The following is a 27,525-nucleotide window of genomic DNA, read 5'->3' as shown; positions in this document are numbered from 1 at the left end:
TGAATATTTTGGTTTTGGCTGTATGTAAATGGCAACCCTAAGTCTCAGAGAAAATACTTTCCAGCAGTCAGGTTCTACGCTGATAAGGCACAACCATTCCAATTACTTGGCTTCACTAGCATGGGTCATCACCATGTAATTGGATGGAAACATGTGTTTGGAATTTCTGATATAATATGCAGTTTTATCAGTTGGAAATGGTTACTTAGCTATCACACTAATGCCACCCTCCTATCTCTAATCTGGAAACAAGAAGGCTGAGCGAAGGAAGATCGATGCTTTTGAACTGTGGTGTTGGATGAAAATTCTGAGAGTGCCTTGGACTGCAAGAAGACCAAACCAGTCCATCCTCCAGGAAATAAAGCCAGACTGCTCACTTGAGGGAATGATATTCAAGGCAAAACTGAAATACTTTGGTCACATAATGAGAAGACAGGACAGCCTGGAGAAGATGCTGATGCTAGGGAGAGTGGAGGGCAAAAGGAAGAGGGGCCAACCAAGGGCAAGATGGATGGATGATATTCTAGAGGTGACGGACTCGTCCCTGGGGGAGCTGGGGGTGTTGACGACCGACAGGAAGCTCTGGCGTGGGCTGGTCCATGAAGTCACGAAGAGTTGGAAGTGACTAAACAAATAAACAACTACAAAAATTATGCAGTAGACTGTATTACATTAATCAGTGGTTAGAGGATCACATTTTAGTGCTCTTCTTTACATACATGAATGCAAAACACTTCCTGCAGGTAGAACACTAACCAAGCAGTTCTCCTTGATGCTCTAGATTTAACTCTTATGAAGTATTTAACTAAAACCTTGGGAAGCATTCAGAAACGGTATCCTTTGTCGACATGCACATGGTTGCATCCAGGAAGCAACTATGTAAATTATTTATTTGTTGTAATTGAAATCAGTTCTCTACATGCTTTTTCAGATGTTCAGAAATATGCTGTTACAAAAAATTGATGCATGCATGCAGAATTCTGCAGGTGGCCTCAAATGTCTCACAGCAAGCTTAGCACCTGGTAGTAAAGGGTGGGAGTGAGATGTGCAGAAGATACCATAAGGGATGTGGGTCTTGGCCGTAAGCTCTGCCATTCAGGTCAGGCTCCATCCACAAACTGCACTACCAACATTAAAATTTATGGGACTGCTACAGATATTTAAGCTTTTTTATTCATAAAGTCTATTATGAATAAGTTAATAAATAGAAGCCATGTAAAGTGATCAAGAGTGCTGAGGCAAGATGTGATAATTGGAGCCTTTGAAGCACACAAGAAAGGGCATGGCATGGGTTCATAGAATCATGAATAGCTAGTTCATAATAAGTAAATGACTTTTTAAAAATAATTAGATTCAGTTCTTAGAAGAGGCAATAGCTATGACAGCTAAAAAAAAAAAGAACCTTCTTGGTTCAGACCAAGACAATTTGCTGCATGAGATGAAAGACAGTGGTTTTCTACTTCTCTGAACCATCTGCTTAAGCTAACGCTGGCAAATGAATCATATGTCAATACCTCTGATGGGACAGAACCCAGCCTCCTTCTCATCTGAGGTGGTTATGGAACTCAGAGCAAGCAGAGTGGCAGAGATGTAGCTCCAGCAGAAGGAAACAGCTAGGAACTTTTGTTTCCATGCCATCTATTACCTGCTTCCTTAGGCAGCCTCCTCATTCTGCTTGAACCCTGCAAATACAGCATGTCGTTGTCTACCAAATGCCAGAGCCAAAAAGAATGGCTTCCTCCATCATGTCTTAGTAGTTTTCCCAAGAACGTTTACTTAGGAGTAAGTTCCATGGACACAGTGCAGCTCATTTCTTCATAATCAAACATAGGGTTGTGTGCTGTAAATGAACATTAGGTCTGACCAGTACAATAATCCTGACATTTTAAAAATAGTCACTGATCCTTGTTGAAAACTAATGGGTGTGATCCCCTCATTCTACATGCTATGTCACCCTTTCAGTTGTAGAATTGACCATTTGAGGTTGCTCAAGGTGGGGAGGGTAGAAAAATTACTTCACATAGGGAGTAATTCTGAGGGAATGAAAAGACACTAGAATAATTGAAGTGACCTTTTTAAAAGAAGTGGCCCTCTGGGGGGTTCTACTCAAGAGATATTTTGATAATTCTAATCATCTGATCAGTGTTTGATTCTTTTAATTTTTCCCCCCTTCTTACTTTTCCTTTTTCTTTTGGATTGTTCTTCCAGCCAGGGGAATCTAAAATAAATTGACTCCTTTACGTAATTATTCCAAACCCCTTCACAGGTCACTTCCAAAGTTTAAATCTGATGGCTGCTCATTTTCATCAGATGCGAGCAGCTCAAGACGTTAACGCTGAAAATAATTGGCTGCTGAACAAATTTAGGAAATTGAGTGTGTGATAAAGCAAATAGAAATGTTTCCTTTAGTTCCCTCCACCACCACCACCCGTACACCCTCTGTCATTTCCTCCCTGGCACAGTGGTGCTGTGTCTGTGTGCATGTGCGTGTGTGTGTGTGTTTATGGAAGGTGGACCTGTTCCTATGCCACCTTCACAGATCTGCTATTAAAGTTCCACCTACGGCTAAAGAAGTTTTTGTCCGTGAAAAATGGTCATTTTGTTCCCTGTGCCCCTCCACCCATCCTTGCTGGATAGAATGTTATTAAAATGCTAATTTAAAAGGAAAAAAGAGTTAAATATCTAGCAATGGTGAAGTCTAATTGGACCCATAATGAGTTTACTAAATGTGAGCGCCCCTGACACTCCCGGAGAATAAACAGCCAGCAAACAGATCATTAGCAACGGCGTTCATTTATTTTGGCGACCTTAAGATGACCCCGCCGAGGGTAGGGTAAAAGAGCAGGTGGATCCGGCTGTGACACCCCCCTGGGGGGTATCCAGGAAATGAAGCTATAAGCAGCTGCTATAGCAACACCTCTGTTGAACAGATGATGTAACAAACAGCATCAGCCTCCGCCTGAAAATCTTGGCAAACCAAAATGTGTCCAACTCCCCCCTCGCATCTCCCTGATACACGTATACATGCACATAAACACACACACACACACACAGAGGCTTTCTTGAAACAATCACAGCTCTTAACTTGGTTCATTCATTCCTTCTGAATGTGTAGAATGTACATTTTTTACGCCTTTGAGTTTCAAAATGAGGGATTAAAATCTCTCAAAGTGAATTATTCCAGCATGCTTTTTCCTCTGAGACTCATTGCTACCCCAAAAGCAGCTAGTTCATTGGCAGTGGTAGTAGCTGGCAAGATCAGGCAGTAGCCTGGGGCTTGTGTATATTGGAAGGTAATGAGTAATGCTACAGATTGCTCATGATTCCCAATCCCATCCTCCTTGATCCCCTTATGATGCTCAGGTAAGGAGTGGGAGGGAGGGATTAAGGGTTTCAGGAAAGAGGATGCTAATGCTGCTTGGGCCTCCTGGGAAGAGCCAGTTGAAAATGCTTCAGTGCCTGAGTGGAAGGGGAAAATTTCTCTTACCCCCTTGTAGGTCTGGTCAGTTGAATTTAATCTCAGCACTGGTTGTGACATGGTCTTCTACTTCAGCAGAAGGTAGAAGGAAAGAAGGCTTGATTTTAAGCAAGGACATGCGGTATTACAGAGCTCAGTCTATTATTGCTCCAGAAGACACTGTCTGAGCTCTGACAGGAGGGCCAGCCCTGAAAATACCTTTTGTTCATTCTTGTTTGATTCTCCTTTAATTCCTGAACTTTTCCATGAATCACTGGACAGGGGCAGCCATGGAGTGCATCACTGCATTCCTTACTCAAGGAGGTTTCAGACCATCGTTTCTTTTTCAGGAAGTTCAAAAAGGTTAGAAAGCACACTTTTTTCAGAAAACCTTTGCTATATATTAGTTATATCCTGAGTTCCTCAAAGCCCACAGAGTAGATAATTCTACAAATTCAGTGGCAAAGATTAACATCTTCATCAAAACCAATGAGTTTCTTTAGAATTACTCTATTCTGTACTTGATTTGTTTAAATTTGGTGTTTGATTTGCTTGACAAATTTCTGTCTCTACCACATACACTTTCTCTCCCACACAACAGGACACACACACAGAGACATAGATTCTCAACAGCCATTAGTTGCAGCTGTGGGCAGATTCAAAACAAGACAACTACATGGGAAAATCTGAAAGACTGTGAAGGACAAATTAAAATTTTAAGTTCAAGTCAAGGTCATTCCTGACACCTCTTGGGGCCTTGAAATGTATGCCTGTTAAAAATTTACATTTAGCCTCATTCAAAATTGCCCTGTTTACACTTCAGGATCAGTTTTATCACATGTACTGATAGGAAAAAAAAGTGCAACCAATTTCAAGCAATTAGACATTGTCAGATTCAACTTGCAATGTTAGAAAGTAAACTCAAGCCAAACAAAAATTACAAAGCAAGCACCAATAGTTTATAGATGAAATTCTAGGCTTTAGCAAGTCAAAACATGACTTTATATGATCAGAAATGAATATCGAAACGCAGATGTTACAGTCTGAGGAGTCAAAACTGAATAAGATTTTTTTTTCATCATAAAGAGAAGTATTATTTCAGATTTCCAACTACAATACGGATTTTGGAACTGAAAATCCTTTACTTCTGAAAATTATGTTACCCATTCTAAAATCCACTATGTTGTCATATAGTCAACTTTCAGGCTGTGTTTTCATGAGCAACCAGTATATATTCCTGCATTAGTCCAGTCTTCACTCAAAAAGCATCTTTACACAAATCCTTGTAATGCTTCTGGTACTTCAATCATGCAGCTATAAGATTGCTCTTCAGGCAGTGTGCCCACAAGCAAAACATGCATGCATAAAACCTTTAGCTGAAACAAGAGTACAGAACGAATAGCATCAAAAATTGAATTGGCTGAAATTTGAATGGAAGACTAATATCATGTTGAGGTCTGCTATTGAGAAAATGGAATTGGAAACACTATGCTCTTCCCACGCTCTTCCCATTCCCAATAGAGGTAGCTTCACAATTTCTTTAATGCAGATGAAGGTACCCCTCAGAGGGAGAACTCCTTAGTAATTTAACAGCTCTTCCTGTTTTTTCCAACAAGTGTCCAAAGCCATGCATGAAATTCTTATTACTTGGATGTGGATGTGGATGTGGATGTGGATGGAAGGTCCTGGTTATACGCCATTCTTTGTGCTCCCCTCTTAGTTACTTGGATTTGCTAAAGCTGTGCTCTCAGTGTTTTATGATTGGCAGCGAGGATAAATACACTGATAAATATAACAGATTTAAACTGTTCCTAACAGTTTGAAGAATGAAAATAATGTCAAGTGCCCTTAATTTTATTAGACATATTTTGAAGATGTCAGTTTTGATCTGAAAACCTAGTGTTATTCCTGAATGCCCAATTGTCTGTCTTCTACCCAATGTCTCATCAGGGGTGAGGTCTTTATGATCAGTAGAGCTGCTCAACTTCTAAAATTCAGAGAGAGTGAATTTACAGAGTGGTTTGCCCAAGTTTCTCCATACTTCTTGAATTAGCCTGAGCAACATCTGATAGTAGTTTCCAGTTGGGCAAGAATTTAGTAGCCAAGATGTGTATGGTTTATTTTAGTGGTGCATTTCAGTGGTGTGCTTTTAGAAGTCTATTTTCAGAGCTATAACTTAATATCATATAATTATGTCCAAGCTTTATATGTTGCAATATTCTCTACTTCTAAAGGTTAGGTAAGGGCTGTTATATATAGAAATTTATTGTTTTTATTATCACTTGGGTTCTACAGTTTCTCTGAGGAGCTCAAAGTAGTGCATGTGGGGATCTTGTACAAATGTCTGTAAGGTTACTGGTCAAGTCCAGATGGGTTTGGCTATTCTGTGGATATAGGCTTCTCTCTTAGTCCAGAAATCATTGTATTTGCACTGATAATAAGACATGTTCCTATTTTGTCCTACTAATAATGGAGTTTTACATCAAATAGATTTGATAGTTTTTCTTCTCTCATGAGGACATTTAGGAATTTCCATGAGATCCAACTCAATTCAAGAACCACAGAGTAGCAGAAATCTTTGTGCGATCTGTTGGGTGTGAGAACCAGGTATGCTCAGTGGTCAGGTTTTGAGCAGGAGGAGTTCCCTATAATATAATACATATGAAAACAGACAATCATTGCTTTATTAATTCAGTGAACACTTATGTCCCACAGATTTGGCTGTATTGAAGGCCTAGATGCTCATTTGGTACATGGATGCCTATGAGGCTTGTATAAGCAAATTACTCCAAGAACATCTGCCTTGGACAGCAGTGGAAAAAGCCCCCCCCCATCTCAAAATCACAGATGATTTATCTTCTTCATATGGATCTGCCAAATCTGTTGATCATAGACATTCCTACTAAAAACCAAAGGCAGACCATTGCCCCGTGCCCTGAAATTGGAAGGCTGATTACAGCTGGGCTCCTAGGAAATCATTATTTTCCCCCATTCCTAATCAGCTTGTGCTGACACAACCTTCCGGCAGCCTGAAGCTTGGTGTCTTTATTAAGGGTAAGTTCCCACTGCCTTTTCCAAATGGCATGAGGCATGAGCAAGAGTTATCTCAAGAATATATATGAAAAGAATCTGAGGCAACTAATGCCCTGTTACCTCTGGTTCTCCCCCCACCCCAAGAACATCCTCCTCCCTCCTCAGTGCACTTTCTATGAACCTGTGAAATTGTAGCAATGGCCCTTGAAGTGCAGTGGGGGGAATGATTTAGGAGAATATTAAAGGCAGTGTGGAGATTCAGAGGCGCCTCTCTCGGGGAGATGTGGAAAAATACGCAGCACAGATGGGCTGCACAGATTAAACATTTCCGTCACATTGTTTCCAAATTGTGTTGTGGTGCCTGAGGGTTGGCACTGCGGTCAGAGCAGCGCAGCGGAGTGGTACGAAGCAGCCACACTTTTATGGAATAAATATTAATATAGCCGTGTCATGTGATTTTGCAATCCCATTGGCTCTGGGAGATGGGGGGAGAGGAGGAGGAATGCTGCAGCCATAGCCATTGTCTGTGAATTTGGCTAGGATTCTTTGTTGTTGGTGTTTTGAGGGGTATCAGTAGTATCAGGATTGTGAAGTATTTTGTATAAATCAAAAGCAATGCTACTTGACTGTAGAATCATAACATTGGGAAGGATCCCAAAATGATCAGATGCCTCTCGCTTTTAAGGCAGCAAAACTAGGTATGGAGCAACTGGATCATAATCATACCAACTTGAATGTTCACCCTCTCTAGGGTTTTATTAAGGTGAAACTGTCATTGCCTTTTTTAAAAAAAACATTCTTCAGGGTAAGTGAAAGGATTTGGTAAGATAAACCAGGATTCCAAGCCAAGTATGTGAAGCTATTCAATAACCTAAGAATCTTTCCCCATGTAGAAGTTAAAGAAAAAGATTAACAAAGGAAAAATACTTGAAAGTGAATATTTTTAAAGAAAACATTTATACTAGCGGTTTGACACTACAGGAGAACAGTTGTGTTCGTCTACAGTAGCCAAAAATCAGGAATCCAAAAGCACCTGACTAAACCAATTTAATTAAAAGGCATAAGCTTTTGTAAGCTACAGCTCACCTCATAAACCGGAGCTCATGAAAGCATATGCTGCTTAATACAATTGGTTAGTCTGAAAAAGTGCTACTAAATCCCTTCTGATTTGTGCTTTAACTGCATATCAGGGCAGCAGAACTCTTAGGCAAAGGCTTCTAAGTCAACTTAGCTAACACACATAAATAAATATGTTAATTCAATTTCGTTATCATGCTTGTTGCCTTAGGACTTTTGAGAAGGAAAACAAGTTTGAAAATGATAGATTTGGCAAACCAAAACTCAATGTTTTGATGAAAATTCATCAAGACTTTTTCTTTTCACATGTACTTTAGCAGGATATCCCCCCCACCATTCCCCACCCCCAGGATTAGAAAACTTTTAGGTACAAGCTATACTTCTCCAGAGATTACTTGCCTTGCTCCTCTAGATGGCCAGAATAAGCAACCTCAGCAACTTTTAAGATGGGTAGACTTCAACTCCCAGAATTCCCTAGCCAGCATTAAATTTGCTGAGGTTGAGAAACACTGGCCTAAATGAAGAGCAGGTCAAGAACAGGTGTATGAAGAAAAGAGAACCTCTGATTATGCTGAAGCAATCCAGGCCACATTTTGCAGGAAGCTTTTTACCTTTTTTCTTTTGCATAGCCCAACCCACAACGCTGTGGTATCTGAAATAGAAAATTATTGCACGTGCTTGCAGTAATAAACAGGGTACAACTTACTGAAGAGTTGTCCTGAAATGAATGGAAGCAGCAAAAATCAGGCAGCTGAGAAGGCCTTGCCTCCTGGTAAGAAGACCATCTCTGAGGTCACCACCAAATTATCCTCCCGGAAACAAACTGCTTATTTTGCCTCTCTCTCCTGAAGCTAATTATGGGAGTTTTGCAGCATCCTGTGAAGAAGTGTTACAGAGAGGAAGATTCAATCATTCATTCTAATTTTGATTTATGTGAAGAAGCATGTGAGTTACATAAAGAAGCAGCAGAGAATTGAAAGAAAAAGGGGGAGAAAAAAGAAATGTGATCAAGTGCTCTTGAAGGATGCCAACTCCAACAAGAGAATTTTTTTCTGCTGAAATGATTTATTTATTTATTTAACATCTCATATCCCAGGATAACAATCTGCTAGACAATTTAGGAAGATGTCAATTATAAGTTGGGTTTATAACATTGTCCTAAGCCTTAACACGTTTCTTTTATTTGTAGCTTTACTATGTTGTTCAAACACAGCTGTTATAGTTTGTAAACTATGGTGTATTGCTTAATGTTTTGGATAAATGTAGCCAACTGTATTTCATTTAATAAATGGTGATTAAACAAACCATGGCTTAGCTCAATGGATGAATTTAATCATCAAATATTTTTGATGATTAAATTCAAAAATATAATAAATATTTGTATTTATTATTTTTTAATATTAATAAATAAAAATAGAGACAGTTTGGTCTAGTGGTTAAGGTGCTGGGCTAGAAACCAGGAGACTGAGAGTTCTAGTCCCACCTTAGGCATGAAAGCCGGGTGGGTGACCTTGGGCCAGTCACTCTCTCTCAGCCCAACCTCACAAGGTTATTGTTGTGGGGAAAGTAGGAAGAGGAAGGAGTATTAGGTATGTTTGCTGCCTTGAGTAAATAAATAAATAAAGCAGGATAAAAATTAAATAAATAAAATAAATCAATATATCTCAAGTGTAAAATCATTATTCAAAGAACTGATCTAAAACTGAGGCCCCAAAATCTTGACTGAAGTCTCCATTAAGATTTCCATGCATTATATTAAGGAGTACTTTAATGGAAATGGGTAAGTAAGCACAAAGCCTATTTAATTTTGAAACTACAGTTAAAAGCACAGTATGTTATAGGACCATTTGTTTTCTTTTTTGATTATCCCACAATAACTACAGTGGAGTTTTTAAACTGGAATATACCTTTTCATAGCAAAGATCACAGCTGAGTGCTAGAAAGACAAAACTGTCCCAGATTTACAACTTGGATTACAGATATGTTTGTTTTCTGTTTATGAACTAGCTCTTTATGGACATAATAAAAGGATTTGTGAATATTTTTTGGGTAGTGAGTTTTTAATTATTTGATTGAAAAATTAAGTTGAATGCTATGTAATAAGATGCAATTAAGCCTTTCTAGAAATAATTTTCTTGGAATGAATCTTTGTGGGTGTCTTTATGTTATTTAATTATCTTTAGTTTTGCATCTGTGTGGTAAGAATATTTATTCACACTTGTACCTGCTATTTGTCTTATGCAGAGCACCCATACCAACTTAACATATCCCCAGTTATCATTCCTTTTTTTTTTTAATGGAATGGTCTTGGTCTATCAGTACTTTGCATATATTTTGGCTTTTCAGTTCTTAGAAATAGTACACTGCTTTTGATATATTGGTGTTCCTGAGAAAGAATGGCATGTGATCCAAAGCACAGATGGAACCATTTCCTTCTCTTCCTCTCTTCCTACATGGTACTACTGCAGTAAAATGAAGATGAATTGTCAAGACTGGAACTTTTAACAGCCGGAATAAAATTGAGGAGGAGAAATCTAAGGTTGCTAGACCTGCATGTCAGAACCCAGTCCAGGAATAAAAGAAAATATTTCAGAGTATAGAGGGAATATATTTGCCACTGTATTAAGCCACCAGATTTAAATCGGCCAATTGCCCTCCTGTTCCATTACTGTAAGTCATGGCCAAACACCCACATGTCCTATTAATATGAATACTGATCTGGAGGGGAAACTACTCCCTGATCTCAAAGACTGGTCAAATCCTGAGCACAAATAAAACCTGTATTAATTTTCTTCCATATGAGCCACTCTAAAACAGCACTGAATATCCTACCTCTCTGTAACACTCAATATTCTACAGTACAATCAAAGTTAGAGAGGGCTTATAGACCAACAAATACACCTTTCTATCCAGTTGGGTCAAACTTTATGCTTTGCTGGCTGACTGTCCAATCTTCTGCTTTATGCAGGAAATTTGGAATAGATGGTTGTTTATCCTGCATAAATACCTACATTAAGCTAGAGCTTTTGGCTAATGTTTCCTATGTATACTTCTGGTGTATCCTTAATTGCTATTAAGAAGTTTCATCTAGTGTTCAGTTGGAATCTCTCATCCTGTAACTTAAGCACATTCAATCTATTGCTGTTCTCAAAAGCAAGAGAGAACACTGTCCCTTCATATATTTTGCCCGATTTTCCTACATATCATCCCTGCTGAACTTGTCTCTATTTGTCTGTATCTTATATTAAAATACACACCAAGAACTGGATGCTGTACTCCATCTGTGTTGAACCCAGTGCAAAATAGAGGGGAACACTGAATTACATTAAATAGGAATCTATGGTTTATTAATTAATAAAATCAGCATTTTTGAAGGTATATTTCACAACTGAAATGATCAATCACAATCCTGAGACTCTGTTCATATATTTTCTTTGTGAAGCCAGAATGTCTCCCATTCTCTAGTTCATTTTATGTTGTGGTTATTCTTGTTTTCCCCCTAAATATCATTTGTTTCTGTGAAATTTCAGCCCAGTTTACTATTCTATAAAGACAACATGAATTATATTAGTCTTAGTCTTCTGAGGTATTAGTCTGCCTCTTCCATTTTGTGTCATCCACACCTCTTTGTATAAGACAGGTGTGAGCAAACCCCTGGGCCATACATACTTCCCAAGTCTTCTTTTTGCCACTTTGGAGCTTTCTTTGATAATGATTGATTATAGCATAGTTTTGTTTGTTCTGTGGCAAATACCTGTGTAAACATGAAATGTGTAACCTGATTTTATCTACTTCGTTTCCCACAGCCTCCTCCCATGAATGTTTAGTTTTGATCTTTGGCCACCAAAGATTGCCCACTCTGGAATTAAGAAAAGATTGATAAAAATGTTGAAGACTGCTAGATCTAGGACAAAGTCCTGAAGCATCTAATTCAAAAACTTTCTTCATTAGTGGAGAAGAACCAATTATGAGAGCTTTCTGAATAGTTTTAATTTCTGCTTTGAATCCATCTATCATTTAATCTACATCCAACTAGTCTGCTAAGCAAAATATCATAAAAATTATTCTTAAACAATTTGCTAAATTATAAATTATGCCCATGTAAATTCAACAATCCAGTAAGCCAATAAACATTTTTTAAAAATTCTCTACAGGATTTATTCTTAATACAGTAATTTATGTTGGCTTTTGCTAATAATCCTGTTGTTACCATGATGGTTATGAACTGACTGATTTATACTCTGTTGTTGTGTCTTCCTAAATATTGAAGTCAGACTGGTCTGTAGTATTCTGAGATTTCCTTTTTCCCATCCACCCTCTTTTAAACATTGGGACAATATTTGCTTGTCCCCAGCTTCTGAAAGATGAGAGAGGCTCTAAGAATCCATTGGCAACTCCCTGTAATACCCCAGGATGCAAGTTATCTGGCCCTAAAGTGTTGAACTCTTTTAAGTAGCTAAGTATTTCACAATGATGTCATTATCAGTCTTGAACTTCCTCTCTGACCAGTCACTATAGGCTATGTGAAGATGCATAGTTCTTTTGTCAGAAAACAGAGGCAAGTCCTTCCCTAGTTGTGGCATTTCCTGTTGTTCCAGACTAAAGGCTCTTCTTCATGGCTATGTTAAAGTGCTATCTACTAGCCCTTGATCTGGGAGAAAACTGTCCTAACATAAAATTTGCTACCCTCGCTGTCAACCTCTATCCTTCCATAGGCACAATGTCAGCAAACAATGCTGTCCTTATATGTGCAAGGCACATTATTGGCATGGGTTGGTGGATTTCTCCAGCTTTGTTTCCCTTTATTCCCACCAGATGTCACCAGCTATCAGGAAAACATCTGCCAATCACTCTCCTTAGCTTGGGCTGGGAATGGGGAGCAGGCAAGTGTTGACATACTGGCTGACAGATTTTGTTCTAGTTTTGTGCAAGTATTTTGCCCAGGAGTGTTCAAAGGAAACCTAGCTGATTTTAGTTGATATCAACTAATAATTGATTGTTTTTGAACATGGGTTTAGTTCTTTTCCAGAAGTGTGCTAAACCCACATTTTAAAGCAGCCTGAATAGCAGGCATGGGGTACACTGTGACATCAAGCAACACAGACAGAGCTATCTCTCACTCTATCCTGTTTCACTGTGTGGCCTGACACCCCCCTCCCACCAAAGCCATTACTAGTCAGTTGCTCTCTAAGCTGGATCAGATTTCAGAGCTGGGGATCATCTTGAAGACCTGGCAAGTTCAAGCCCAGTTTGAAAGAAGTAGACCTTTCCACTGCCCAAAGCAGAATACCTCTGAAAGACAGCACAGGAAACAGAGGGGAAGAGGCATGGTCATATCACCTAAAGTGGTCAGTAGGTGTTGGGCTGATTCCACCCATTAGGGATCACCTAACTGCAATGCCAAGCAAATGGTGAAGCCCATCAGGTTGTTCCCACAACAAAATTGCTGCAGCTTGTTGCCTGCTTAAGGAAAAAAGCACTACTTTAATACCAGAGCAGCTAAGGATGACCTTAAATTGCCTCAAGTACAGTTGGAGATGAAATGAAGACAACACCATAAGGTCTTGGCAGAGAAAAGAAGTTGCCAGGTTATGCCCACGCCATCATTTGGTGCAAGTGGGGAAAGACCTTAAGTAGAAGGAAAAGGTTATTTAAGAAGGGGGGGGGGTCTTTTCCTGGCCCCAAGGCTGGATCCAGACTTTGAGTTCATCCACTATGTTTCGTGTGACTGATTCAATTTCCACTGATAAATCTGCTTTAAGCGTACTTACTTCTGTGCCAAAGATTAAAGATAGTACATTTCAGTGAGAAAGAATTCAGCTTCATGGCATCATGTTATAGCCTTTGATAGGGCAATGTGACGTTACAATCTTAGGGGGCAGATACTGAGCAGTAGTGTGAGAAGGTATATAATGCAGCCCACTGTGAAGTTTTCTTGTGTAGTCCCTATTGAAACATGTGGATGTTGTGTGAATGACCAGGAAAATTGAGGATTCTGGGAGGACAATCAAACTCTGGCATCCATCTATCCTTTATTTCTAAAAATTAGCAAACATGATCAGATTTCTTTGTTTCCACTGAGAAGCCCTAAATTTTATTCTGAGTTGGCTCATGGCCCTGGGCCAGTTTTTGAGGTAAACAGATGTCTGCAGCGATGCAATATAAAACCCTCCTATGTCACAAAGCCTTCCAATAATGCATGTCACAGCTCACCTATGAATTAGAGGACTCCATTTTACTAACAATAATGTACGACACACGGGCACTAATAATGGGGCCAAGCAATCATATACCGATAAGCCAGTGATTGATTTTGGCTTTTCTCCTCAGACATCCGTCATCCCGCCATTGATCTTCTGTGAGTGACTGGAGCTGATTAACTGCATCGCCAAAGTAGGATTGGGGTTGTTTATGAGAAGCTTGGACTGTAACTACAGCTAAGGTAGAGCTGAGGAGCAAATAGTGCTAGCTCAGCATTGGCAAGATGTGCTGTGGGGCCAGCTCCTCTTTATTTCCCCCGCCCCCAACAGAATATCTCACTATAGAGAAAAGCCACAGGCTCCAAAGCTTGTAATCACTCCCCTGCATTAATTGGGAGCTAGGATGAATCAATCTCAGAACCTACTTTTAATGCCAAGTTTCAATTACAGAATATAGAAAGTATCTAGAAAGAGATTGACTCTGATCGTAGGCAGTGCTACTTTCCCTTAAAATGGAGGTCAGAATCAGGTGCTGGAACAGAAGGCTGCCAGCCCAAAGAGTACCCTTTGCTTCTTGTTCCTTAATGTGTAGTAACTGAGCTCTTGATACTGCACTGTGTTTCTTCACAATCACATTATCAACAAAAATGAATTATGCAATGTGATGACATCAGGAGGTCATGTGGTTAATTTTAATGCAAGTTAAAGAAGGGAGCCTGCTGTTTTTATTTTTTGTTTTGTTGCCTTTTTTAATAGAAATCCTATAGCTCTCATAGCAATAAATTCTGCTTTTGAGCATTCACAGGATAATCAGTCCCTGCTTATCTTGGGAAGAATGTTTTTAAGAGCATTTGTTCCAGGCATTTGTGATTTCTAAAAATTCCACTTTGCCTTGTCCATTTTTTTCTTTTCAAACATCTTTCAGAAGTTTGATTACTATTTTGTAATCTGACCACATTTCCTACTCCTTGATTGTAAGTTTTATCTATGACAGTTCTGCAATATCCCTTTCCTTTCACCAAACTTGAAGTGCTACAAATAATTTTCTTCTTGTTGGTGATCATATCACTGAATCTACAGGTAAGATTAGCAAAATTCAGACTGTTCCACCCAACTCTTAGACAGAGGTCTATATGGTGACTAGGTCTTAAAAAAACCTTACATTCAAGACTAGGAAGGGGTGCGCCTGAGTATAGTCAGGTAACCAATCCAATCATATACGGAAGGCAGCCAGTTAGTCACCACAGCCTAATTTAATGCCTCTCTGCAAGCCCTTGTTCTGGAAACAGGTATCTATCCTAGCATGCTGGGTGGTTGTTGTCAAGCCGTGTGAGGCTGGCAAGAGGAAACAAGAACCACTTGGGTTTCTGGAAACATCTTTATTGCTAGTAGAGTAATGTAACAGAATCTTGAAAGCCTGACAAAGCAGTTTTTCAGATTGACTTGTACCTAACATGATTAAGGTGGAGTTACTTTGAGTCTCATTCTCATGTTTCCTCCCTCTCCTGGACTTAAGAATCTTGTCTGTAATGGTCCAATCCCCTCCTTTAACTCTCTTGCTTTTTCTTCCATGTTCCCAGGTCTGTTAGACATTCCATGGCAGGTGTGGAGACAGAGGAAGACAGTGGGGGAAAGGAGTGTTGAAAATAGTGAGGAAAAAAGTGTCAGAAAGAGAGAAAATGGCTGCATTCACATAACACATTTACCTGGGTCAGTTAAAGGTCTAGAGCTGCATTCACACAACTGTCTAAGCTAAGTTATTTATGGTTTAGTGCGTTGTTTGAACCCAGGCCATTTGGTTAGCTTATTGTCCAGTGTCTTTTGCACATTACAGAATACAGATTAGTTCGGTAATAATGTCAAACCTGTTGTATGAATGCAACTGATAGGTGGCCCTGTCCACTTTTAGCTCTGACTCCATTCACTGTTTGTTTCAGCTCCACCCACCATTAACATGAGGCCCTCTATAGAGTCCTCCCAAAGAAATGACATTGAAAGAAATAGGGGATAAACAGTGTTCTTTCCGGTTGTAGAAGCTGTTGTGAGAGTTAGCATTATAGCAAGACGTGTCGTACGACTGCTTGCCTGTCATTTCCCTAATACATAAAGCATTGCCTCAGATAATGGCTTTCTTGTGCCTGTATCTAATGTCTGAAGTAGTCCTAACAAACACAGGTTTGCAGAGAGATAGCGCAGTGGAACATCATAAGCTCCGCTACAGGAGAACCAGAGTCTCCGTATCAGGTAGCAGGCCGGAGAAGATGCCTTGCTGGAAAGGCCTATTTGCCAGTGAGAATGCACAGCACTGGACTAGGTAGATTCATGGTCTGACTGAATATAGGGAGATTAGCAGAGTTCCCATGACCACTGAATTATTGCACCAGACAGCTGCAGCTGTGGGTATAGAGAGAGGCTTCCCAGGCAATAGGGGACAGTTTACACTTGAGCCCCGGCACCTGCTTTATTTATATGGACGCTAAGTATGCCTGCAGCTCTGAAATGCGTCTGTCCTGCCCTTTAAGGACATCTCAGTGGTCATCTGGGTAGTTGCTGAGCTGTCATGCAGAACGTTTCACAAATAGGGAAACAGTGGGGATGGGGGCAGACGGAAATTAAAAGCGAGCAGCTTTGTAGCAGGAGTCTTCATTCTCTTTTCCGGCTTATGAGAGCTGCCTGCTGTTTCCTCCTAGTCTCACTCCCTCGGCCCCCTGCTGCTACCTGCTTGCTAAGGCATTTTCTCCTGGCACGGTAGAGAGAGTCCAGACATTGAGGCAGGAGATATGCAAAGGACACCCGTGATGCTGTAGAAAAGCAGTAAAATAGCGACAGGGAAGCCTGTGAGTAAGCTGAGAGTAGCCGGGAAATTTTATCCAAGTTCTTTGTCAGCCTTCTACTTTGGATTATATCCTATGCTCGTTCTTGCAGTTCTAGATGTCATTTTGTCAGTGGGCATCAGCAGCGTAAATTCTTCCAAGTCTGCACATGTGGAACTCCTGTGTGAAACAATGCCACACACACACACACACACACACTGTGTGGCGCTTCCCATTTTGATGCTCACTGTAATTTAGAAACCCAGGTTCGCAGGGTTGGGGAAGACAAATTGTGTTTTTAATTATTATTTTCCTTACATGCTCTTGGAATATTTTTTTAATTGGAAGGTATATCACCTTGGGGCTATGCTTATCTTGAGATAATTGAACGTTCATTTGCTAATGTACTCTCACATGCTTCTTTTTGTTCATATAGTCAGGGTAGATGGGAATGCATGCAGTCCAGTCTCAGAGCCAAAAAAAATAACATTTTTCCTTATTTTTTTTTTCATTATCTTTCAATCTGATTATGCAACTGCAATTTTATGTAATGGCTTCAAAGTTAATCTTCTTTCTCTCCTTTCCTAATAGTAAATCTGGGAATGAGGTCTTTTGCCCAGGATTTATTGACTCAGGAAAGAGATCTGAGCAAGAATTCATTGTTGTGCACTTCCCAAAGCCCATTGTTCTTCATTTCAGAGTATGTCACTATTCAAAACTATTAACACATTAAAGTTACAGGATCATTCCTGTTGAAATGCTTCTTCAAGTGATTACAGAAAGAATGAGGGTGGGGAGAGGGAGGATCTGCACAAGAAGTCTGGCTCATCCTTGCTGAACTTTCTACAGCAAGGACTTCCAAAATTAAGGAAGGGCTGAAACCTTATGCAACTGTTGAGATTCCAGTTCTTCATGAGGATGCAAGACTAATATCTGTTCCGAGCCTCCCTTAAAAAAAAAAATTCGACACGGTGGTGCTCAGTGCTCAGTGGCTACTGAGTCTAGCTGCTGTTATAATTTTCATAATGCCCTGAAGATAGATAGCATCATTCCAGGACACAGTGGTAAATGTAAATTCATGCATTTATTTATTTAATTTATTTAATCCCGCCTTTATTATTTTTATAAATAACTCAAGGTGGCAAACATACCTCATACTCCTTCCTCCTCCTCTTTTCCCCACAACAACAACCCTGTGAGGTGGGTTGGGCTGAGAGAGAGTGACTGGCCCAAAGTCACCCAGCCAGCTTTCAGGCCTAAGGCGGGACTAGAACTCAGTCTCCTGGTTTCTAGCCCAGCATCTTAACCAGCCATTAGGTCCTGCTTCATAATATTTTGTGCTGTCTCCCCTCCCTCCTGCCAGGTGAGTTAATAGGCTCTAAGAGAGAGGGAGCTGATTTTTCAATACTCTGTTTTGGTCTTGATGCCCTATCAGGGCCACGCTGAGGGGAGAATTAGATTTCCCTGAGCTACACTTGCTAGCCACCTCCACTGAAACTGTCTTGAGCTAATATGAATGGCCAGTTGCCAGAGAACAGGCAGTGTTCTTGCTGCCTGAGTTAGGAGGCAGGAGCAAATTTTGTTAACCCTGGTCGACACTGCAAGAGGCAGACACTCCACGAGGCACCAGATTTCACAAGAGGAGGCCAAGTGCCCCTGGCTTGGTGGGAGTCCCTGGAGTTGGAGCACTCCAGACCGCTGCATCTGCCCCTTGTGGTAAGGACATAACAGCTGGCTAGTGTGTCCTGATCTAGCTAGACTTTGCCTTGACAGTTTTCTGCTGAAGAAGTAATCCTCTCCATCACCCCCAACACAAAAATTTCCCCTCGCTAAGCAAAGCATAAACCTCCAGCATCAGCAGCTTATTGAGGGAAGCTGGCAAATTAGCACCTCCAGACGCAAGACAGGGTTCACCTCGGGCCGGGGCTCTGCCAGTGCAACTTCCTCCATTTTAATAGTTTAATAAAAATTAGCATAATTAACGAACATCTGTATGATCCAGAGCGGTGCAATTTGGCACTTGGAAACGAGAGCTTAAACATTATTGCTGGGAGTTTAATGTTGTTTTAATTCTTTTTGGCACAGCGCAGGGAAATAAAGCGCCCAGTGCCGATGGTTCTCGGCTTGGGCTCATTTGCATTCCGTTCTTCCTTTCTTGATTATGAGCAATCGCCAGCTCCCCAGCAATCCATCAAAGCTGAAATTGTTTTAAAATACCTCACGGTGCTCAGGCCAAGGCGATGTATGGAAAGTGGGTTGGGTCTTAATCTTTGCTTTTCAAATCTACCCATATGGTGCTGTTACCTTTTCTCCATTGCTTCCTCCAATCTTGGATTGGGTTTACACATGCATGAGCTGGTTCATGATTAAAGTTTGATGACTGGAGTAGAATGTGTGAATAGACTCGGCTGCAAAGCATTGTGCCTGAAAGGACATCAGGTGAGAGGAAAGATGTGTATATCTGTGGTGATTAATCTGTAATGGCTCATTTGCCAAGTAAGTTGCCATGTGATGGATCAACAAGTGATGAACATAGATGCCTGGAAACAACCCATCGTGTTTATACTAGTGGCTGCTGAAACACAACTTGTATGGAAACATTCTTGCATTCAGTGTTTCATTTGTACTGCATGTATGGGGGAGATGGATCTGAAAAGGAACAACTCTGAACATGCTCAGAAGAACTCTCATATTGACCATTATTTCAAATATCACTGCATCTGTTCAAGGAGCAAATTGCAGAGCAGCATAACTTCACCATTAACTAGCAATTTTAAGAAATGTATTCTCCCAAACAGGAAGAAATCCACCAATAAGTGTGGCAAATATATCATGGTTTTCACACAAGTAAAAATACCACAAAAGAAAATGCCATCCCAAATATAGTAATTCTCTATATTGCAGCAAAGACTTTGTCCATAGAACAGTTTGTATTATTCTACATTCTGTTCCCTTAGCCTGCAGGCGGGGGAATGCATGGTTGAATCTATGAAAAGCTCCCTTCTCATAGAAAACTGGTATATCAGGCTGAAATCTGGTCTGCACAGTTCTCCCTAACATGCTACTTTCAGTGTGCAGAGAATTTTATCCATATAGGACAATTTGACTTGCAGTGCTATGATCCAAGAAAAACATTATTTATTTATATGATGGTAATTTAAACTTGAGAGCCAGTTTGGTGTAGTGGTTAAGGCATCAGGCTAGAAACCATGAGACCGTGAGTTCTAATCCTGCCTTAGGCACAAAGTCAGCTGGGTGACCTTGGGCCAGTCACTTTCTCTCAGCCCTAGGAAGGGGACAATGGCAAACCACTTCTGAAAATCTTGCCAAGAAAACTGCAGGGATGAGTCCAGATGGTTGCCAGGAGTCAATGATGTTTCAAAGGCACCTTAAAAAAAAAAATCACAGGCTAAGTGAGTGTTTCTCAACCTTGGCAACTTTAAGATGTGCGGACTTCAACTCCTAGAATTGCCCAGCCAGTTGAAGTCCACACATCTTAAAGTTGCCAAGGTTGAGAAACACTGGGCTAGTTTATTTCAGTCCTGAGGAGGAAGCCCTGGGAAAAGCATCCTCTGGTAAGCCCCAGTGGGTCCTAGCAGTGAAGGCAGTACTCCCAATACATGATCCAAACTACCCTGTGATTTATGCATTTTCCCATCCATTTGTTTACTTTTTTCCCAGGATATCAAGGCAGCATGTATAGCACCAGGCTGCAGTTCTTAAAAATCTTTGGGGAAGCCACAATAATTAAACTGGGGTGTAAACCAATTCTCTGGCATTGTGGTTAACGTGAATTAAATGCTGAAGGTGAGTTAAATATAGATCTGCTCTCCACTGGCTGATCAGGCTGAACAACTAGCAAGGCAAAAAGGACCTAGAAACTAAGATGTATGAAGAGAGATTGAAGGGGTAGCTATGTTTAGCTTTGAGGAAATGTGACTGAGGAAGGGGTACAATAGTACTCCCCAAACACCATTATTCCATGTCCTGCACTCTTGTTCCAGAGCACAGGGCATGGAATAATGGAGTTACAAAACAGGCAGGCAGATTCTGATGAAGGTTCAAAAAAACGTTCTAACAGTAAGAGTAGTGGAGCCATTTATCCAGAGAGCTCTCCTTCATTGGATGTGTTCAAGAGAGGCTATAGACAGCTAACCATCTGGGATGCTTTAATTTGAATTCCTGCACTGAGCATGGGATTGGCCTCAGTGACCTGATTTCTGAGCCACAAGCCCAAAGAGATGACTGAAATGGATGCACCAAGTCCCAGAGGAAGTTGGGATGAGGAATAGAAGTCCGAAAAACACAACCCCTGGATCTGTTCTGCATTGATCAGACCCCACGGGTCTCGGGTGTTGAAGTTTACAGAGAAAATGATGACCTACAAGATCATTGCAATAGGCCCCTCCTGTCCATTCCAGGATCAGGTTACAGCAGAGCTTGATTCTTTGATGAAGCCACAAATCCAGTGCATAATCTTGCTAGTCTAACTTGACTAGGAAGCTCCAAGGAGAGGCAGCAAAACCATTGCAGACTGCCAAGTTGAGATTGCTCAATTGCTGACTTTTTAAAAAGGGTAGGCTGGTGGTTGAACACCTATTTGGCATGTAGAAAGTTGATGGAAACCCCTGAAATCTTTCAGTAATGCTGAGAGAAAATCCTGCCTAACACTGGGGGAGTTGCTGCCCTTCACTGTTAATAATCCTGACTAGTTTTTCCCACCCTCTCGCTCTCTCTACACACACATACACACACACACAAAATAAAAAGCCAAACCTGATGCTTCCTTGTTTCAATGCTTAAAGATTAAGACTTTCATCTTTCCCAGCCACAGATCCACATTTCCATTTAATATGAAAATAGGATGCAATGTACTACACTTGACAATAGATTAGCAAAGGAGGGAAGGGGATTTAAAGTCCTGTGGCAGATGTGAAGTATCTGTGGCCCTTCAGATGTTACTAAATTACTGTTCCCAGCAGTCCCAGCTAACGTAGCTAATGGAGAGGGATGCTCAGGCTTGTATTTCAGCAGCATCTAAACAGAAGTCCACCAACCATGTCTTTGGTAATGCATTGCTATATTGCATATACCATGTTTTGTTTTAGTCTATTTACACCTGGATGTGTTAGAGAGCCAGTTTGGCATAGTGGTTAAGGCATCAGGCTAGAAGCCAGGAGATGGTGAGTTCTAGTCCCGCCTTAGGCACAAAGCCAGCTGGGTGACCTTGAGCCAGTCACTTTCTCTCAGCCCTAGGAAGGAGGCAATGGCAACCCACTTCTGAAAAACCCTGCCAAGAAAACTGCAGGGACTTGTCCAGGCAGTCTCTGAGAATCAGACATGATTGAATGGATTAAAAAAAAAATTACACCTGGAGAACATGTGTAAGAATTGCATATATAAACCAGTCAAATAGTTCTGCATTCTGCCACACCACATCTCATTTAATTTCCAAGCCATTCCCAAGATACATTATTCCCAAACTACTTTTTCCCCAAGTCTTCACCGTGCTTATTTTCTAAGCACATTCATTGCAGCAATTGGAATATTTCTATGGGAAGAATACCATGGAAGTGGGGATAACATTGGACATTAGAGGAAAGAAGGAAAGCCAAGTATGGCTGGCTCATCCAAGTTCATAGCAGTTTCTCCTCTATGAAGAGAAAAACAGGACCTGCAGAAATTAAACAGCAATAGTAATAATAACTTAGTATTTATGTAGCAGTGTATCTGACAACACTGTAAGATGTCCCCATATTCAGACAATATATATGGAAGCTGACAGTGTTTTGGTCTATTTAAAGATAAAAAGTGTTCCAATATTAACATTTCTTTTAAAGAAACAGGTGAGAAAATATTGGTGGAGGGAAGAAGCATGCATAAGAAGGTCTGTGCCAGAGACAGAGATCTTAGCCCAATCCCATCAAATTCCTTTGCATCATTGTTTCATGAATGCTGCTGGTGCTTTCCTTGCAGGAATATAACATGTATGGCTGGTGGGTCGGAGAGCTGAACAACATGGTGGGGATTGTCCCAAGGAACTATCTCATGCCTGCCTATGATTTGGAAGAAAGATGAACGGCAGGAAAAGGTAAGGAAAATAAGGAAGGCTGTGCTCATGGTGCAATGCTTCAGCTTTGATCATCTCGCTCTGGGCAATTCTCCCTTGCAAGCTGCTTTCCACGCTCTTGTGCAAGTTCCACTTATTTCCTTGCAGCTCTAGAATTTTTCAGTGAACTGTTCCATGAATCCAAGAGCCTTCTCAGACCAGACTTCACATTTCATTAAGTGCAGCTTAATGAACTACCACCACTGTCCTAAAGTCAGGACCTCAATATGGGTAGAAGCAGCACTTTAACATTTTGCCCTGGACTGTAGTTCCAACGAAAATTCACATACACCCACACAACTGACATTTGCCGTGGGTGGGAAAATGCTACTGATACCAAGATATACTTCTTCACTCCCTGGAAACCTCTTTATGACAGCATCCTTAATCCAACTAGACCAATATATTGTGTATATTGACTGGTGGTTGTCCAGGATTTTCCAGCTCTACTTGGTTATAACAAAACCTGAACCTGGATTTTCTAGATGCAGAGCAGATGCTCTACCACTGAACTGTGATTCCTTCATAGTTCATGTTGTGGCCAGCTTGAATTTCAACCCCCCTCCCCAGCGGCTCATAATTTATAAAGCACATAATAAATCTGGGTCTGTATTTGTCTATGACCATCCCTTTGTAGTATGTAATAGACCTGAAATCCTTCAATGGCAGTGGCTGCCTTACCTTCCTCAATGCAAGGCAATATAAAGGATACCCAGTAGAACATACAGCCTCCAAGAAGGAATAATTGGGTTGGCTAATTGGGCTTTCCCTCTGCATTCTGATGTCTGCAATGTAAGTAGTATGCCTCCGACTTCAGCTGGTTACTAAACATTCTCTTGCCAAAGCTATTAATGCTTCATCAGCTTTCAGTCTTCCCTCAGGTACCTTACAGTAAAGTGAACAACGCTTAAGAGACTTGAAAGACATAGTATAATGTTTTAATAACTACCAAGAGGTGGTGCTATTAGCAAACTATGTTTGTAAGAAACATGACCCAGAGAAAAGAAGTGGCCTAGAAAGGTGGACATTTGATAAGGAATTAATGAATTAAGGCTAGCCAGTTATACATCTGTTTTCTGTCGACAATCTGGTTTCAAGATACCTTAGACATTGATGGAATGTAGAGTTACAATAACATTTACTCCCAACTATAGAGAGAAAACCCTTTATGTTCCTTTTTGACAAGACTTGTTTTACATAGGAGGGGCAAATTATTGACAGTCAACTGAAGAACTGACCCTGATGAATTAGGTTTAATGAAGAGTACTCTGTAAATCTAAAAGCTTGCCTATATTCTCACTAATAGAAACTGGCCCAATACCAATGATTGATCACCTTCCTAATCACATATGTCTTCTTAAGGAATTCCGATGTGTCTACAATTGCTTTATAAAAGAGAGACAGTTGTTCTTAAGTCATGATTAGATACTTACCAAGTGCTGAAGATTGCCCCAACTCAGGCCATAGTTCCAGGTGTTCTGGAACTGCTGATAGGTGAGTGGCCAAAGAAAGGAATGTTGTTCATTCCCAGAAGTATTCTCACTTTTATTCTATTGCACACATTCCAGATACAAATCCTGGCATTGAAAAGAAATTCAGGAACTGAATTTTAGTGAGATATGCTTCAGTTGAACTCTGAGTAACAAGCTCTCTCGCCTTGTGTTATTAGGAACAGTGTTATCCAATCCAGGAGAAAGGCCAGGATCTGAACATTGAAAAGGCATAACAAAAAATACCTCTTGCTGTTTTTCAGCATCAGATTGAATTAAACCTGGAGGAATATTGTCTCTGGCTCCATCTCCTGGCCTCTTTTCTTTGCAGGAGTGAGTCAGAAAGTCCCCACATTTGGAGAAAGCATTGAGTATTGAGATAGAAATGAAAAGGATCTCAGCAAGAACATTTATCCCAAGAGAGACTGAAGTATCTGTGTCCACAGTGGGTGGAGGGGCAAGAGATAAAACATGAGTCACGATGTCAGATGTTGGGACACAAGTACATAAAGGTGGGATTTGCATCATGGCATGACCATGTGCCTTTCATTTTTATGTTTGTTGCACTTCTGTGGCCTGAGGAGGGAATAATTGACTCAGCAATAATTCTAAAGAGATTAAGGAGGCATAAAGAATAGCAAACTACTGAGCTTCAAAGGTCCATTAAAATTTTTATTGAATGAGTGGCCAACCTGTGGCATGGATGCTACAATTAATGCTGGCAGTAGGGATCTGTGGTACTCCTGGACAGGAGCAGGGCTCTGTAGAGCTGCCTGTGGCATGGCATCGTACGTTCTTCTCCCTGTTCTCCATTTTGGCTTGAGAACACCACCTTAGGAGTCTTCCTCATATCTGCTTTCATGTGCATTTCTCCTGCCCTTTAGATGGCAGAAATCTATGTGGATGCAGGTATTGCACTGCCCCCATGATCAAATTTCAGAGTGTCTCAGCGATGAGGCCTGTGAACTGTTCTTTTTTTACAATTTAAGTGCAACAATTTGCGAATTCTCCAGTTTCATTTCCCCTCACACTTAAGTGTTACCTGCCAGCAGGAAAAACCACCACTGACTGTACTGTTTAATGTGGGATGGGACAGGGTTGGGTGACTTTGGATGGATGTCTGGCATGGAAGGGTTTAGCAAAAGGACACCATAGCAGTCCACCACTTCCTGGAAAAATAATTCATTTTTGTATCTCTCAAATCTGAGAAGAAAACAATGGGCAAGCTTAATACATGAACAAAAGTAATATAAAGGGTGTATTATTGCAGGGACAGGTGCCTGATACCTACTGTATATATACAGCATTGCAGTGACACCCAAGCTCCTTTCTTTTGCAAGAGCACCTTTCTTCTGCAGTGTAATCCTCGCTGGTGGTAAGAAGTTGGGGCTTGGCTAGAGAAACCTTTAAACAACTCTGGGTCTTTGGCCATAGTTGTCTTTATTTAGCTTAGATGAAAAGGTTTAATTTTCAAAGGAAAATGGGTTTTCCATTTGCAGCTTTATCCCTTGGAAACTTTCATAATACAATATGAAATAGTTAAGCAGAACATATTTTATTTGGAACAGAATGTATGTAGCTCAGGGTTGAATTGTGGAATCCTTGGTGCTCTCCAGTCCTTGGTTGTTTGCTTGCAGACGTTTCATATTTTGTGACTAAATACCATACGTCCAGCATTTTCTTAGTGATCAGTGCAGATGTTTCTTACCCACACTATAAACCCAACTGTGCAGCTTGGGTTGCATATATACATACCAGACAGAACTTATGGGAAGATGGAGAGCAATAAAACATTTGCCCCAGACATCTGACCAGTATTGAAATACAGTGTGCTCCATCTCTGAAAACAAAGAAGGGCGGAAGAGAACTTTTTGAAAGCCTTGAGCAATTTTAAGGGTGAAGGTGGACAGAACATTTTTAGAGCCGTAAAGCCACTCTAGAAAAGCTCTCACTTTGTTAAAATTTATGCAGAGCTCAAAAAAGAAAAAAATTAAAGTGCCACCATTTTGCAATACAAGTTAGGTGTGACTGACAATGGTTGGCTATTATCAGTGATAACTCCTGATATATCACCTTCTTCACAAAAACTCAAGCAGTTTTCACTTTAAAAAATGCTCTTCACATGGTATTTAAAAGAAATTACGAAGTGGGTAACCTTCTTGAAATACAAAGGAAGATATAAGGCTTGATGGCTGAACTAGCATTTATTTGTTTAGGCATCTATTATCCAAATGGCCAACCTGGAGGGTTCTTGGACTGACCAACCCACCTGTTATGAATTCCTTCTCCATATTATATGTTTTTCCTTCTCAAATGAATATTCAAATTGATTTTACATTTACTCCTAGATGATGTGCATTCCCCTTTCCATCTCTTTGCTTTGCCAACACAATGAAGACAGTACCTGGGACCTTTTGGCTATTCATAAGAAACAGATCCACACCGGCAGAAGTCAACTCCATCAGTCTTTTATCCCCTTTTATACTGAAATATAGTGCTTTATCCCCTAAACTTTAGCCATCATGTGTTTTCATTCTGACATAAGCCCTTCTCCTGGAATCTTATTCACAGGCTTCATCATCAGACATGCCTGCCATATACTTTAGAAGATTTGCTGTGATGGTTTTGGGAGGGAGGGTCTGTTTTCTCAGAACACTCAAGAAAAAGAAGGATGTCTTGATGATATTGCAGAATAAATACTTCTGTCACTCTCTGACTGGAAAGTGTTTATTATGCTGAAGTGTTGCTTTTTAATCAGCTGGTCAATTTTTATTGTAGCCAAAGGCCACAACATACAAGCAGTGAATATAATTATTAGAATAAAATACCCAAGTAAAGTGACTGAAAAGGAAGAAGAAGAAAAGGAAGAAATTTAATTCAGATCAGAGAAATGCTCAGGGTCATTTTAAATAAATATAAAATATAAATAAATATAAATATAAATACAAACAGTTTAAAGACAATCTGCTTGGATGTATGTTTGGTTTAAAAAAAGATTCAACAGAATCTTTAGAATAAAAGTAAAATCACCATTTCCCTGCCTGTCATTTCTGATGTAATTGCTGGTAATGAACACTTAAGACTAAAAGAAAATAATTTTTCAGTGTCGTTATACCTTATACAGTTTATTATTCAATTATTACGTGTGTACCCTTATCTTTCTGTAAAGTGTGTCCAAGATGGCTAACAACAGTAAAATTCAAAATAAAAGAATGACATAAGAAATAATTTAAAAATATCTAAAAATCAAATAAGAGTATATAACAACAGCCAATTAAAACATTAACATTAAAATGCAAGTTACAAACACAGCACAGCAGAAACAATAAAGGGGTTAAATGGGTGA

At 40.2% G+C, this 27,525-nt stretch overlaps 1 protein-coding gene across 2 annotated transcripts in view; it reads left to right on the top strand.

The window, feature by feature from the left end:
* Positions 1 to 26,891, top strand: part of SKAP1 (src kinase associated phosphoprotein 1) — a 430,242-nt gene extending 403,351 nt beyond the window's left edge. Inside the window, exons 11-12 of one of the 2 annotated variants that reach the window (XM_063300798.1) lie at positions 22,557 to 22,671; positions 26,528 to 26,891. In XM_063300798.1, the coding sequence (XP_063156868.1) occupies positions 22,557 to 22,658 (102 nt within the window). In that variant the 3' untranslated portion in view covers positions 22,659 to 22,671; positions 26,528 to 26,891. Of the gene's footprint in view, positions 1 to 13,897; positions 14,322 to 22,556; positions 22,672 to 26,527 lie in introns of those variants that run through there. The other variant, XM_063300799.1, reaches the window with a different exon arrangement.
* The last annotated feature ends 634 nt before the right edge of the window (positions 26,892 to 27,525 follow it).

The sequence above is a fragment of the Candoia aspera genome, chromosome 4 (assembly GCF_035149785.1).
Source record: "Candoia aspera isolate rCanAsp1 chromosome 4, rCanAsp1.hap2, whole genome shotgun sequence".
Taxonomy (NCBI): Eukaryota; Metazoa; Chordata; class Lepidosauria; order Squamata; family Boidae; genus Candoia; species Candoia aspera.
This window is presented reverse-complemented; position numbering and strand designations above follow the sequence as displayed.